This window comes from Ylistrum balloti, unplaced genomic scaffold, assembly GCF_031769215.1.
Source record: "Ylistrum balloti isolate Yb309-2 unplaced genomic scaffold, AGI_CSIRO_Ybal_v1 Utg369824, whole genome shotgun sequence".
Taxonomy (NCBI): Eukaryota; Metazoa; Mollusca; class Bivalvia; order Pectinida; family Pectinidae; genus Ylistrum; species Ylistrum balloti.
Genome location: NW_026781990.1, coordinates 36,521 through 53,202, shown reverse-complemented (window position 1 = coordinate 53,202; position 16,682 = coordinate 36,521). Strand labels below are relative to the sequence as shown.

At 42.6% G+C, this 16,682-nt stretch overlaps 2 protein-coding genes across 2 annotated transcripts; both read right to left on the bottom strand.

Annotated features, from left to right (window-relative positions):
- Positions 1 to 461: 461 nt before the first annotated feature.
- LOC132545090 (uncharacterized) lies at positions 462 to 1,523 on the bottom strand. The gene has a single exon (XM_060208758.1). It carries the CDS (start codon positions 1,521 to 1,523, stop codon positions 462 to 464), a length of 1,062 nt encoding a protein of 353 aa, XP_060064741.1.
- Positions 1,524 to 10,413: 8,890 nt separating this feature from the next.
- Positions 10,414 to 10,908, bottom strand: LOC132545089 (uncharacterized protein K02A2.6-like). The gene has a single exon (XM_060208756.1). It carries the CDS (start codon positions 10,906 to 10,908, stop codon positions 10,414 to 10,416), a length of 495 nt encoding a protein of 164 aa, XP_060064739.1.
- Between the last annotated feature and the right edge of the window lie 5,774 nt (positions 10,909 to 16,682).

Below are 16,682 nucleotides of genomic sequence, written 5' to 3'. Positions count from 1 at the left end.
GTTTTCACAATGCACAACCTGTGATCCTGCGGAAATGCAGGTAACAAAATTGGTTCCAGGTGATGTCCTGGCCGTGTTTGTTTTAGTGGTTGAGAAAACACGGGTTGAGCACTATCTGCTGTAACACTGATGTCTCTTATATCCAATAAATGAAAAGTCTGGCAACGTTGGCCAGTCAATATAGCTAACAACATTAACAGTTTGTAAGATAATAAGCGGAAAGAGATACTATGTACAGGGTTTAAAGTTTCCAGAAAGTCTAATACTACAGAAACTCCACGTAGCTGGATATCGAGGTAAAGCTGGGCGTTGTTGGAAAATTCCTTTCATGAAACGCTTCACCAGATTGTTAGAAATGCAGTTTTGTGTCCCTGCTATTTCCAACAGAGAGTTAACACATGATTTGGCGGTATTAATTGAGCTATAGCTCAAGTGTCTGTCAAACATTTCTTGTAGAAAGTCTAAAAACACTGAGATAGATGGACAAAGTGGATCAGTCTGTCTCCCACTACAAAATGACATCCATTTGCGGAAATGGACCCCATATTGCTTTTTAGTTGATTCCCTCCAAGCGGAGATGATAGTGTTTGCAGACTTCTGTGAAACTCCTCGTTTTTGGAGACTTTCCCGGATAACCTGCAGGCAATCAGTCTCAAGTTCTGCAGAGGGTGAATAGCTCCGGGTTTGTTGATCAGGTGTAAAATCGGCCTGCTGTTGGGAAGTATCACTGGGTTGTCGATGAGTAGTCGAAGGAGGGCTGGGAACCAAGGTTGTGTGGTCCACAGTGGTGCTACTAGTAGAATGTCTGGCGTCTCCTCCTCCTCCACTTTCTGTAGGACCCGTCCGAGCACACTGAAAGGAGGGAAGGCATAGCACATATGAAAATTTGACCAAGGTATTGTAAAAGCACCTATGGCTATCGCAGTAGGGTCGGGTAGATAGGAGACGTAGGAGTTAACCTGGGTATTGACTCTTGTAGCGAAGAGGTCTACACACGGTCTGTTAAACCGTAGGCAAAGATCCTCAAAAATATCTGCCGCCAGATGCCATTCCATGTCATCTGATAGTTTGCGGGACAGGTTATCGGCGCGAGTGTTCTGAGATCCTGGAAGGTGGCAAGCCGATAGCCAGATATTACGTCGGATACTCCATAACCATATATCACGAGTCAATTGTGATAATTCAGGTTTTTTGCCACCCATATTGTTAATATAGTTCACGGCCACAGTATTATCAAGATAAAGGGAGACATGCACTGCCGACTTGTCACCGCAGAAACATTGGAGCGTTAAGAATGCGGCCAATAATTCAAGGTAATTGATATGTTTGGATTGTTCTATATATGACCAATGTCCACCAGTTTGTAGTGATGGGTCGTCGCGAACTACTCCGCCCCAGCCGGAACCGGAACTATCTGATTCGAGAGAAATGTCAGGCTGTCCTCGATGGACAGGTTTCTCACTTGTTGTTATATTGTCTATCCACCATGAAAGTGTTTGGCGTGTTAATCTCGACAGTGTCATTAACGCTTCAAAATTACCTTTAGCGGTACTCTAAAGGTTTGTAGAAGAGAGCTGCATGTGGTACAGCTGGCTCACATGCGACAAGTTTCCCTACTAATCTTGCGATATCACGAATGGAGTGTTCATGATGGTGAAGTATCTTTTGACACACTAACTTAACGTCGCACGCTTTCTCAATTGTCAGGCGGATTGTCATGGACTGAGAGTTCAGGAGGAACCCTAAAAACACGATTTCCTGAGTCGGTATTATCACAGATTTTTCCTGGTGAACAGTTAGTCCCAGTGAGTCGAGAAGTTGAATTATGTCCATGACATTTGACCGACATGCATCTGCTGTGGTAGCCGATAAAAGGGTGTCATCGATGTAAGCCACATTAGCATGGCTACGTTTCCGAAGGGTGGAAAATACAGGTTTCATAACCTTTGTGAAGATGCGCGGAGCTGAGCTCAATCCAAACGGAAGGCACGAAAATTGGTAACAATGATTGTTCCATAAAAATCTCAAAAATTGTTTATCTGAATCACAAATTGGGATTGAGTAGTAAGCATCTTTGAGGTCTATGGATGCAAACCAACAGTTCCGTGTCATGAGCGTAATGGCTGATTTGAGCGTTACCATTTCGAAATGTACATGTTCCACATCGTCATTTAGTTTCTTCAGGTTGAGAATGAGGCGATATGACCCATCTTTCTTAGGCCTAAGAAAAATAGTGGAAATGAACTCTGAATCTGTTCTATTGGATGGGGCCACTGACTCAATGACTTGCTTATGTAACAGAGTGTTGACTTGATCGTCAACAAATGCCCGCTCTTCTGCAGAAAATTTTAGGCTACGGGGACATGAATGTTGAACGGGAGTGGTAGAAAATTCAATGGCATATCCGTGAAGTTGAGTTAACAACCAGCGATCGGACGTGATTTTTTGCCAAGCGTCCATGTGATATTTGACTTTGCCAGCAATGAAGTTATCGGGTCGGTTGTTGAGATGTGATAAGATTTCACTTACATTTAGGGGTTCATTGTTCATTGTCATTCCTTCTTCCGGAATTTCTGGCGATCTCCTAAAAAAGGAGCTGTATGGCTGCGGTGTTGACCCCCGCCTCGATTTCCCTTGGATTGAGGAATTTGTCGTTGGCTGTAGTGACTAGAATGCCCACCTCGTCTGGGACTCGTTCCGGGTAGTTGTGACCCCCAACGGTATGAAGTGCCGCCATAACTAGGGCCCCGATATGGTGAATACCTGTGGTGTGTATTTCTGGGCTTCTCCAGTTTTTTACTGATGCGTTGGGCATCTGACAGTTCTTTAATTTTGTTTTCCAGGTCATCCCCTAGGAGCCATTGAGTAGGTGGTTCAGTGCTGTCACATAGGGCTTTATAATCTGGATGAAGAAAGGGTTTGAGCGCTTGACGTCGGCGAAAAGTAACATCACTAAATCTAACCTGTAAAAGGCGGAATGTGTCGTGAGCCAGCATGAGGCAATCTTTGATAGCTGATGGGGAAAGCCCCTTGCTCCCTTGAGTTAAAATGTTTGTAAGATGTATCAAGGGATACATTGCCCCGCAGATGTAGGTCTGTGTTAGTCTGAGGCCATTGTCCCTGTTTTTATTGGCGTTTTTCAAAGTTGACATGATGCTGGTATTGATCTTTGGTACTGTCAACGACGTACAGTTTTCGGGACACAGATGTTTTTGAAGCAGTTCCTTCCGTTGTTTGTGATCCAGGTGGCGTTTGAAGCCGTCTGTCACAATTTTAGCCAAGCCGGCGTTGACTTTTGATGATGAATCCGAGTTCCGAGAGAACTGGTCGTCCAATTCTTTTAAAAAATGGTGAGTGTCGAAGTCGTCATGAGGTTCCTCTTCATCAGAACTGACTTCCTGAACAGATCGTTCCTGAGTTGTAAAAGATGCCGGTGGTCTAGAACCTAAGTCCGAGCCGGAACCGGCCTCTGACAGCAAATCACTAAAATTGTCCGGCGATGTAACCGTCGCGGCCGGTTGGTTTGGGTACGGAGGCACAGAGTGTGTGGAACCTGCGCTTAATTGAGTGAGAAGCCGCAGCATAGATTGATTTTGCGCCAGTAATTGTTGGCGAAAAGCGTTGTCTGTGTCCATGTGTCCTCGGTGTATGGACGCCGCCATGTTTGATCTCGCGCCCGGCTCATTTGCATATGGAGCTCTCGCTGAGTCTCGCTCATTAGATATGCATCGATTTTGAGACGAAGGTCCATCAAAATGGCGGCCATCAATATTAGTGATCGTTGCTTCGGTCGTAAACGAGGTGAGCCTCGATGAGGTTGGTAGAAATACCGCTCCGGGATCGGAGTTAGCCCCAGAAATGGGGAGATTTTGACCAGAAATGGTCGAGTTATTTTCACCAGAAATGGTGATATGAGGCGGTGCCAGAAGGTCAGCCATGACGTAGACAGTTCACGAGACGACCTTGGTGCACTGAACCAAAACAGTCACAACAAAGCGACCATGTGTCGCACACGTGTTGAAAAACACACCAAAAAAGTGAACGTAAGTTGGCCTGTTACGTGAGGTAAAATTGATCAACCAGTAGAAAAACGATGTAATCGTAGGAGGTGAAAAATCCGTTGTAAACTGAATCAAGTGAAGACTGGTCTCTGAATCACGTGATCTCTGACGTCATCTCATTTGGACCCTAAGTAGGTTAAGTTCATGGAATGTCAATGTGGCCTCTGATAATAGCCGTTTCTGTATTTGTTCAGAACGCAAGCCACATACCAAACGATCTCGTAATGCGTCGTTCAGGTTGTCAGCGAATTCACAATTTCCTAATTGCTGCCAAATATTCACGGATATTTTCACCTTCTCGTTGTTCCCGTTTATGGAACCGAAAACGTTCTGCCATGACTAATGGTTTCGGGTTCAAATGGTTCTTAAGAGTTCCTACTAACACGTCATAGGCTTTTGTAGCTGGCTTCTCTGGTGCTGTCAATCCACGCAACAGCGAATATGTTGACCCACCCACCAAACTCGGTAATGCCAGTACTTTCTGTTTGTTTTTTATGCCGTTACAAATAAAATATTGCTCTAGGCGTTCACTGTAGCTATCACATGTTTCAATGGAACTGTGGAACATGTCCATACGACCGATTTTTCCTGCCATGATTGAACTATAGAGTAAAATGGTGCACAGAAGTAAATTTTCCCACGGCCACGTGGTTTTACAGTGAGGGGGGAATATAGCAACGACACCGCTTCAAACACTTTAGCTCACCGCTTGACAGTTTTTTTTCTGACGTCCTGGCGTTGTTCACACAGTGTTGATACAGTCATTCATTCATCGCGTGGGTTCGAATATTCCTCGTCGCCAGATATGTTGTGTATTTACAACATGAACATGACAGCATGACACAGAGACCGCCATTACTTCAAAACCATTTATTCAACAACCCACAATGCTTTGCGCGGCATAGACTAATACTCAAACAAAAGGATCCGGAACGCGGTATAACAGTATTTCTTGGTATACTCACAACATTATATGTTAAGTTAATGACTTTAACAGGAATTTTATGCAAATTATGTACAGTTACCACAGCTCTAGCTGATAAACAGTCGAATTGTGATAAACACTTACTCATGGTAGATAACCCTTGAGTACCTACTGGTACGGAGTCAGGTAATTTCCCAAAAATGACTGATTCTGAGTTTGGACTCAGGTGTACAATGTTTTTATTCCTGATGGAATAAGTACTACTGGTAATGGTCTCATTCTTAAAATCTAACACTATTCCCTTTGACACGAGATAGCTAGTACCCAGAATCAGTGGGTGTGATGTATTCTCCAAAATATATGTAAATATTCTGTGTTTACCATAAGCAGTGCTGACCTTGACCTTTGATGTACCTAAAATTTGAACTTTCTGACCATCAGCTACTGTAATACATTCAGCATTATTTCTTACATATGAAATATAGCTACAACAGGATTGTGGTAATGAGGCAAATAACTGCTTTGACATTAAATTAATAGAACTACCACTGTCGAGTAAAGCATTGACCTTTACATGCTGTATTTTCACAGGTAAAAACAAAAATTGAGACTTTTCAACTTTCATGTCTTCACTGTCACTATCGGTGCTAAATTCACTAGAAATTTCATTATCAGTATTGTTCAAATGATTGACCTTTGGTTCACAACCAAAACTTAAGTCAGTCTCTCCATCAGAGTCATCATCACTGTCCGTACTAAGACTGTTGGCACGAATATTGTCCCACCTCTTGGGAGCTAAGTCTCTATGACGACGCACTATTATGGCTTGCCCCTCCCTGGACGTCCGCGTCAGTGAGCGCCGGGGCCGGGGAAGTTTCCCGAAGACTGACAAGGCGGTTGTGTACCCCTCTGGGTTTCTTCTTCACCGGTACCACATGGCCATGGACCAGTCTGTGGATGATGGACAGTTACACAATCTGACGCTGCATGTCCATGCTGTTGACACAATTGACACACCGTGTCTGGTTGACTGTCGTTAATTTCAGCACAGGAACAGTTACGTTTGGTATGACCTTGACCCTGACACTTAAAACATACCACTTTGTTTGTCCTTTGAACTCTGCTTACAGGTTGAGCTTGATCCTGGCAAGAAAAAGCTGTCGTTTCTAGCTTGGATAATTTCATCTCCAACAAATCTATTTTGGCTTGCATTTCTGAAACACAGGGTTCTGGCGACTTCTTCACAGCATTTACAGGTAATGGTAAGGCCTGTGATCGGTAACCAAAGGAATCCCCAAGTCGAGCACTTTGGTATGCTTCTTCTAGTGTGCTTGGCTTACCAGAATTAACAAAGAATTGGAGCATGGCAGGTAAGCCATCAGTAAATCTTGCTAACATGTCCATAGAAGACTTGCCAAGTTTGTTTCCAACTTTCAGTATTGATGAATAAAAGTCCTCAATGCACATCCCAGGAGACAGCTTTAAATCATTAAATGTACGGGTCTCCACATATACATTGGAAGGGCAGGGTTTGACGTATATGGAATTGAATTCTATTTCAGAGTGTTCCATGATGCCTTACACAACTGATCTAGCCCCTGATACCACGTGTAAGCTGGTCCGGTTAAATGCAAAGAAAAGGCTGAAACCATTTTCGGGATATTTGCTTGCGATGTCACATCTAGCCCCTGAAAAGTCATGTAAGCTTCAAAGTCATGCAAAAATTTGTGAGCGTCCTCATTTGGATAGCCATGGAATTTCGGAATTTGAATTGGACAAACCGATAATACCGCAGGAGAAATGTTTGTCGTAGACGTAGGCCCATTAGGCCTCTCCTGTGATTGCAAATTACATGGTTTCGTTGGATTAGGTGGGAAAAGCACTTTCCGAACATCTGTGGATGTAAATGGGCTGAAGTCGTCATCGAACGATTGCCATCCTGGACGAGGAATTTGATCACAGTTAGGTACAGTATGGTATGGGTTTGTAGCATGCATTGTCTCTTCGCAGGAGCGCGAATCTAACACAGTGCACGTGTATGGCGCGAACTGGGAACTAGGTCATTTCGTTCCATCAGGGAAATTTATGTTCATAAAGTAATGTAGGCCGCAATAATACAGTTCATCATGAAATCTCACCAAACATAAGTATGTCATAAGTTCGATTCTCCACCATGTATCGTGTTCTCGCTTGTTGTGGCTGTGAGAGTGGGGAATAACAACAGCGATACTTTTCTTCCAGTTCACGTTTATTCGCCATACGTCACTCCTAATTACAGAGTCAATTCCGGACTATCCGGAATAGGGTATATACTAGTAAACAAACAAACATTTTCCGGATTCATAAATTCTATGGTCATATACAGTACAGAGGGCTTAAATTCATTGTCATAAAATTGTTCGTCTCTAATAACAGAGGGATCAGACGCCGAAAAATCTAAGTATTTCTGCTTAAAACAATCATGCACTAATGTCCATGATTTGGTGCCCAAATTGTTTGTTGAAAACCATGTTCGTGCTGGACCTTGTAGGAGAAGATGGAACAGGGGCACTCTCTTGTCATTTTTAGGATCATCTAACGAATATAGACTCACGTATGATTGAAACCCCGTAAGGAAATTACCCGCATTTTCATGTGACAATTGGATATATCCATCCTTAATTTGGCGGTGTCTGTGTAATGTCTAAAAGAATTTTCTTTTATGGTGTTCTCCCGTAAAAAATCTTCATTTAGTATATCATCACAATCATCATCATATACATGGGAACGGAATCGAAAACCGTCACTCAAAAAGTTATCCATGAAGGTAAGATTCTGGAACCACGTGGCGAATACTTTTTACACTCATGATCACACGACTCAACAATGACTGTCAATTTCAGTCAAAAATATGAAAAATGTTTACCACAAATACGGAAAAGGGGATTCTCCACCATGTTGGGTCAACGGCGGGGGATAACTCGCTGGCTGTGGGTGCGAGGGTTGCCGCTGGTACATCTTTAAATTAAAACAGCATCCGAACAACGTGTCGTGTTTTCCCTCCATTTTATTAACCGGAAACCAACATAACGTAACTAACAATATTTACAAACGAAGCCGGACTCCGGATTTGGAATTCCGGAATCTTAACAAAACCAGATTCCGTATCAGTATCACGGGCTAAATTTATACTACCTGACCAGTATACTTAGGTGTATACCACATCTGTTGCCGCACGGAAAACTATTTGGTTGTAATGGTCGAGGGTTTTCCAGCGTCCTGTAATACCCAAGGTAGTACAAGATACTGGAGATGTGCGCACACATTCCCATCGTTCTCTCTCCAACTGGGCACTGGCAGTAGTAGTCCTTTATTGGGGCCTCAACATCGGGTGAAACGGTGAACCGTATCCAAACGTTATATTTCGTTTGGCTTTTGTGTCGAGAATGTATTTGACATCAGAGAAGGTCTGGGGAGTGCTGGTAAAGCCACACCTCATAGTCGCCGTCATCACTTAAATGTTCGGCGATGTAACCAGGAGCCAGAGATATCTGATACGTTCCACACGTAATGGTTCTCAAGTAATCAAGATCGAGACGGGGAAACAGTACTTTTTTTTTTTTTACACGTCATAAAACTGTCATGAAAATATCCGCTCTGATATTCAATATAAAAGTTTGTATATAATAAGCTATATAATAGGGTCTCAGACAAGGTTGTTACTAATTTCCCCTTTTCTTTCAATTTACAACCACATTCAGGCGGCGATATGAGAATGTTCCACCACATGGAATTAGCTGATTTTTGGTACACATATGAAACAAGTAAAGCTCTATCCGATTTTCTGATGGAAAGTTGCATCCAAAACTATATAACGGGAGAAAATTGCAAATTTATGGCATTTTTCTTCATAATTGTGTCTCTGCAAGTGCATTTTCATCCGAGAATATATTTTTTTCATGTTTTATGAATAAACACGATGTTTTGGAAATATTTATCAAAAGAAATTTATACATAGTGCGAATTACAATTTCGAGATAACCTTCTTTTATTTACGAACTTATGACTTTGATGCTGAAATTGACAACTTTATAAAAATACATTTTCACTGAAATTATGAAATCTGAGTGTCGGAAAGGTGTAAAATTATTAAATTATTATTATAGGCAGAGAGTATAACACCACGGTATGGATCTGTTTGATAATATTACTTCAAATAGCCGCAACCTTATACATTGTCTTTTATTTAGTATTTTTTCAAACACGAAGATCATTTGTAGTTTGTTTTGAAATTACAGAGCAGGGGACTTCTTGAGAATCAAATATGGCGATATGGCGAAATTGCCAGCTGTTATGTGGGTTGAAACTTGACAAACACTTGGATCTTCGTTTGTAAACTGTATTAACAAAATGCGGCGTGTTTACATCGAAGCCATTTTCTCTGGAACCCCCTGAGCGAGGCTGGTTATAGTCTGTATCAGCATAGCGCTTACAAGTACCACCTATAGTCTGTTTCATGTACATGTACATATTTACGCATAACTCTACATCCCCCTTTTTGGGTATTCTACGAGAAATGTGGAATTATCTCACAACATTAACTAAATGTAATGAACTCAATAAAGCTATTCAAATTATTAATGTCTCGAAGTTATCTTTTGACCAGTCTTTGCAATGAACACATTTCAAGAGCTACCTACTCAAAAAATTAAAATCTAGGAATTAACACAGTCAATCATCTAAAGTTCACAAGTCCATCCGGTTTGGAGCTACCGAGACTCTGCCTGAGCGAGTAGTGATCACGTTATCACTTCTAGAACCTACACCTATCTCTGAACTATTACTGACATGAACAGATGCATTTGACACAGTCTTTGACTTTGGAGACCCAGCTGGCTTTGGAGCCTTTACTGGGGTATTATACATAGTCTCTGCATTTGGTTCCTTCACATCACTGGGAAGGTCTCCGCATCCGGCACTGGTGTGCGGGTTGTCCGCCCTCATAGCTGGAGCTTGGACCAGCTGTCACCTGTTCCGACGAATCTGACCTGACGGTGTACTGACGAAGTATGAGCGATCATTCATTGACTTAGTGATCGTTCCACTGAACCCTCCACCGGGTCCCTTCACCCACACTGTTTCTCCAGGGTGTAGTTCCGGACGTTGAACTGTGCGATGTGATCGATCAAAGTGGTGTCTTTGGGATGTTCGATCTATCCGTTCCTTGTCTCGAACATACTCAAGATCTGGCCACTTAGGAGAGAGATTAGCTGGACTCTCAGGAAGAGTTGTACGGAGCTTCCGGCCCATTAGTAGTTCGGAAGGACTGTAACCGTTCCGTAACGGCGTAGCACGATATGCTAGCAATGCTAGATATGGATCTTGAGAGCCACTAAGTAGACGTTTCATTGTCTGAACTCCTCTCTCAGCTTCCCCATTCCCTTGAGGTTAATGAGGGCTACTGGTTGAGTGATTGAATCCATAGTCTTTCGCAAAGTCCTGAAATGTTGAACTAGCGTATTGTGGACCGTTGTCCGATATGATAGTCTCTGGTATTCCATGTCGCGCGAACATCGATTTGAGATGCGTTACTATCGCCTCTGATGTTGTGGAGCTCAGCTTAGCGATCTCTATGTACCTAGAGAAATAGTCAATCACCAGTAGATAGTTGACTCCTTTCCAGTAGAAAAGATCTGATCCCAATTTTTGCCAGGGACGATCTGGGAAATCTGTAGGCATGAGAGGTTCTGGTCTCTCTATCCTGTGCTTAAGACATGATGGACAAGTTTTAACAATATCCTCGATCTCTCGGCTGAGACCAGGCCACCATACAGAATTCTTGGCACGTTCACGGCACTTTACAATGCCCTGGTGTCCCTCGTGTAGTTTCTGTAATACTTCTGCTCTCATAGATGAAGGAATGACAAGTCTACTTCCTCTCATAAGCAAACCATGACACACTGAAAGTTCCTCCCTCAACTGCCAGTATGGTCTAGTGGAGACGGTGATCGTAGGATGTTCATATCCGGGCCACCATCCTGACAGTAATTCATAATGATTTTACAAACACGTCAACATAAGCTTCAACTTTGTTTTGAAACTCCTCCTCCTCAGATCCTCGCTGATCCAAAGGGGCTCTGGACAGAGCGTCCGCGGTATACAGTAATTTACCGGGCACATGCACGATGCTGTAGTCATATCGCATAAGGCGCATCCTAAACCTCTGAATCCTTGGGGGTAACTCAGAGATTGCCTTGGAACCTAGTAGGGAAACCAATGGCTTGTGATCGGTCTCAATATGGAAGTGTATTCCTGTGAGCAAGTCTGACGACTTCTCGCACATCCAAGTTACAGCGAGTGCTTCCTTCTCCAGCTGTGCATACCGCTGTTCTGTAGCGCTCATAGATCGTGATGCGTATCCGACCAGCCTCCAGTCGTCCTCACCACTGTCCTTATGACGTTGGAGTATGACGCCCCCTATACCGTAAGATGATGCATCCGCAGAAATCTTGGTAACTGCCATGGGATCATACAATTACAGTACTGGCGTAGAGCTGAGGTCCTGTTTGATCAACTCAAATGCCCGCGATTGAGGTTTGTCCCACATCCACGCGCTATCCTTCTGTAGTAAGTCACGGATCGGTTTGGAATGCTCTGCTATGTTTGGTGAGAATCTTTCAAGCTGGTTCACCATTCCCATAAATCTTCTCACCTCAGTAACATTTGTAGGAGCTTCAAAGTTCACAATAGCTTTAACCTTCGCAGGGTCTGGGCGAATTCCTGCCTCATCTATGACGTGACCGACGAAAGTGACTCTTTTCTGGGAGAACTCGCACTTGTCGCTATTTAAGGTAATACCCGCTTTCTCAACTTTCTGTAACACAGTATCTAGACGCAGATCATGTTCCTTCTGGGAAGTTCCAAATATCAATACATCGTCCATCTGACAGACAACTCCAGGCACATTATCTAGTAGATTACACATCCTTCGTTGAAAGTGTTCAGGTGCCGATGATATGCCGAAGGGTAGGCGGTTGAAACAGTACCGACCAAATGGGGTTATGAAGGTTGTCAACAATCTTGAGGATTGTTCTAGTGGAATCTGCCAGAATCCTGAGTTTGCGTCGATTTTAGAGAAGACTTTAGCTCCTGTCAATCGATGTAAAGTCTGTTCTACGCTTGGGAGTTGCAGGTGTTCCCGGCGAACCGATTTGTTGAGTTGTGTAAGATCAACACATATACGGACAGTTCCATCCTTTTTAGGTACCACTACTAGACCTGAGCACCAATCCGTTGGCTCCTCGACAGGGGAGATAACCCCTAAGCTCTCCATCCTGGCAAGTTCAACCTTGACCTTGTCCATAAGTGGAAGTGCTACGCGCCTTGGCGAAGTGAGAGCAAATGGTGTGGCATCGTCGCGAAGTTTGATAGTGTAGTCGCCTTGAATCTTACCAAGTCCACTAAACAATTTCGGATACTTTTCCTGAATACCTACAGTTGCCTGTACTGAAGCCACTGTTTTCACAAGGTTGAGCTTTTCAATAGCTGGTCGACCTAGTAAAGGCTTACTCAATGTCTTGATGACATAAATATCTGTCTCCGCCTGAGTTCCTTTCTCAGTAGATAATGTACTTGAAAATTTTCCCAACACTTTGAGACGGTTCTGACCTGGACCTTGTAGAATTCTTGTTGAGTGTTCCAACTTCTGACCGATTCGTTGAAAGACACTCTCGGGTATAGCTGTAACATCTGCCCCTGTATCAATCTTGAACCGTACTGGTGTATCCTTTTGACCTGTCTGAACCACTAGATCTATGGTCCATGGTAAGGCTCCTTCACTCTCTACTGCTCCTAAAAAGGTTTGCAATTCACCGACTGTCGAATGACATTTCTTCGCATAATGACCTTTTTTCTTACATTTCCGACACTCTGCATCTTTCGCTGGACAGCTCCCTTTCCTGTGTCTAAATCCACATTTATGACATTCTGGATTTGACCGAGTATCAGATTACTTCCGGTTTTCTGTGGACTTCCGGTTTCTGACGACTTCCTGTTTTCTGACGACTTCCGGTTTCCTGAGAATTTGTGTTTATTGCCTTTCCGGAACACCGCATCCACACTGTTATTTGCCTGACTACTACTTGCAATAGGGTCTTTGTCTCTTACAACTGCCTGTTGTTTCTTGACCGCCTCTGACTGTCGTACCTGGTTTACGGCCTTCTCCAGAGTAAGTGTTGCGTCAAGCTGTAGTTTCTCTGATAACCGACTATCGCGAATGCCTACAACAATACGGTCTCTTATCATCTCTGACTTCAAATCTCCATACTCACAGTGCTCTACTAATGCATACAGTGCAATAATAAAGCTTTCTGCAGACTCGCCCTCGTTTTGTCTTCTGTGGTTGAACCTGGCTCTCTCAAATATAGTATTTCGTCTGGTTATGAAGTAATTGTCGAACTTTTCTACAACTTTCCCGTAATCTGTCGCGTCATCATCAGACAGACCAAACGACTTGATAATATCTTCAGCCTGACCTCCCATCGAGTATATAAATGTGTTGACCTGGATTGGGCCCTCTTTGGCTCCTAGCCCTGCCGCTACTCGAAACCGTTAGAACCTTTTCAGCCATTTGGGCCATTCCTCGGGTTTAGTGAACGTAAAATTTTCTGGGGGTTGTACCTGATACGTGGCCATCTCAACGAAATGCTGATTAATACTTGCTGATATCTTATCAAAGTTCAAATCGTAGTCGCCACCTCCGACTGATAGACCTGAGAATACATGAGCCAAACCACGTGTGCGAGATACTGCCGCTGAGTACTGCGTGAAAGTCACATTAAAACTGTCTATATCGCATGACTTCACTGGTAACCTCTTACCGCTCGACTGATGATTTCCACATTCTGACACCATGTTATGTGGGTTGACACTTGACAAACACTTGGATCTTCGTTTGTAAACTGTATTAACAAAATGCGGCATGTTTACATCGAAGCCATTTTCTCTGGAACCCCCTGAGCGAGGCTGGTTATAGTCTGTATCAGCATAGCGCTTACAAGTACCACCTATAGTCTGTTTCATGTACATGTACATATTTACGCATAACTCTACACCAGCTGTGGTGAGAAAAAAACGACTGTTCAGTGTTTTCGTTGATTTATGAAATACTGAAAGTATATCAGCAGCAGATAAGTGTTCAGCTATGTAACCCATGTGTCCACATATGGTATTTTAATAACAATGTAGCATAGATGCATACTCAGGTATCATATTGTAAATGTCCTTGTTACTGTTTTGTGAATGTGCACGTGACGTTACTAAGTATATGTATACGTGACATGTTGTTTACGTCTCATGTATTGTCCAGTGGAATGTGTGGTATGTGGCCGAACTAGTCCGACGTGACATGGACTTCAACGTGAACGCAACTCAGCACTTCTAACACCTGCATTTGTACTGCATGCTAATTGCGTTCTCCACACCTGTTTACGTCACTTCCTTTGGTTTTCTTTCTATCTGTCTCTCTCTGTCCTGGCACTCTACTGCTGGACGTCAGCGCGAGCGGTCCAGCAAGATCATATATCGTACACATATACTATACGTATCACTCCGTATGGTGCGGGGCCAGTGAAGCCTGGTAAGTTGACAATGCTGTGAAAGTTGATTGTATCCGGCGCGTTCGTGATTGGTGAGTGTTTGTTTCGAAAGAGGCTTGGAGTCTAAATGTTTGTCTTGTCTTTTCAGGTTCTTTTTCCCTTCAGAAATAAATCGTCGAACAAATTTGAAATCAGAGTGATTTGTATCTATATATATTCCCAACCACACCCCGGTAACAAATGGCGCCCAACGTCGTTTTTGACGAATGAAGGAACCAGGCCCTGACGTCCCTTTATGCACTATATGTGAAATGTACATGTGTCCATCGAACGAGCCGAGATGGCCAGCTCAGCATCACACGGACGTTTGTTTGTGCCGGCCTGATTCGTGTTTCGTGAACTGAGGAGCTCCGGACTCTTTCAGCTCGTCGCCCCTGGAGAGACGGGATTTGGATATGTGACATTTGACTTTTGTGTATTTGTATTTTGTGTGTTGTCTCTTGAGTCGCGTGGAGTACGTAAGTATGAGGTGCAGCACGTGAGTATGGGATTCTAATAGCGAGTGAGCTGAGAAATTGTCAGCTTGCCAGGCTTTGCGCTAGTTAATTTTTGCGGTTACTGTAAGTTCCATATTGCTATTGTATGAGCGCGTAGCTAATACCATATTCTATTTTTCTGATCTTTCTAATTATTTTACTGCTACAGCTAACGTCTCCGTTATTAACATCAAACACGACTATAGACAATTGACAACTACATACATTTATCGGCTACTTTTGTCTTGTTATGTGTGTATTCGTGTATTTTTGTTTTATGTGTATATTTTGTTCAATGTTCTTTGTATAGAATTCAGTGTTAGCCTTGTAGGATAGTATAGGTTATATCGTAGATTTGGTTTCATTTTGATTATTGCAGATTTTGGTTCTTTAATCTTAATTTTTCTTTTTTCTGATCAATATAGGATTTCAGGTACATGCAGGCATCTGTGTTCCAGTGTCCTGTACCCAGATCCAGGGTTGACTATTATTTTCAGCATTTGGCAGTACATTCTTACAGAATTTCACAAGTACAGATTGTGCGGGTACGTGGGGGTGAGTACTAACCCTATCTGAGTTTATTGCATTGGGTTGTTTTGTTTTTTTTTCAGCTATATGTGTTATAAATGAATTCAAAGTTGGAAAAGTATATCAATAAGCCCATTGAATGTAGATATGCTACTTTAGTCAGTAAACCAATCATTATAACATCCAGTAAAGGGTTTTCAGGTATAGATCTTGAAATTATTTCAAAAGCTGGTGCTAGATTTGCTGATTATTTACCGTGGCTGCGTAAGAATATCCCAGTGCTTGTTGGTCTTCACAACCATATTACTCTTTACGTTTGGCTTGGTACCTGTGATTTGACTGTCAAGCGAGGACCTTTCATTGAGTTGCGTCATGCGACCTGTGAAAGTGCCCATTCCTATTTAGTGCATTACATTACAAGTTTTAGGAAATTCATTTCTTCTTTTTCCTCGGTTAGTTAGATTTTTGTGGAAATTCCTCCCTATTCCATAATAGAGTGGAACCGATCCAAAGGTCATACTGATCCAGAGTCGTTTAAGAGTCAGGAAGCCAGTCTTAGGGAAAGGTTGTGTTTTTTGAATGATTTCCTAAAGTCTGTAAACTATGACTTGGGAGTTACCTCTCCTTCTTTAAGGGTTGACCTACTTCGTTATAGGAAAGCCAAAAATCAGGAAAACTACAGGGTTTCGGTTAATTTGAAATTGTATAAAGATGGAATTCACCCAGGAGCTATTCTAGCACGCTGCTGGTTGAAAAAAATTGTTGTATCCATTTTGGCTGTGTGTGTGTAACCACTTACATACAGTTTACACCTATATATGTGTAGTTGCTATTTTTAGGTACATATTTTTTTACTAGGTGGTGTCATGTACTGCGTCACTCAATGCTGGTACCCGATACCGAGTGCCTTGTAGGTAGGGGAACTTCCCAATCACTTGGTTAACTCGAGTCATCATTTGCTAGTTTTGAGTGTAGGTATATTGCCATTGTATATATATTTTATAGTGGATAAATTTTACTTGTTGTATATTTTATATAAGTTGTACTTTGATCTGTC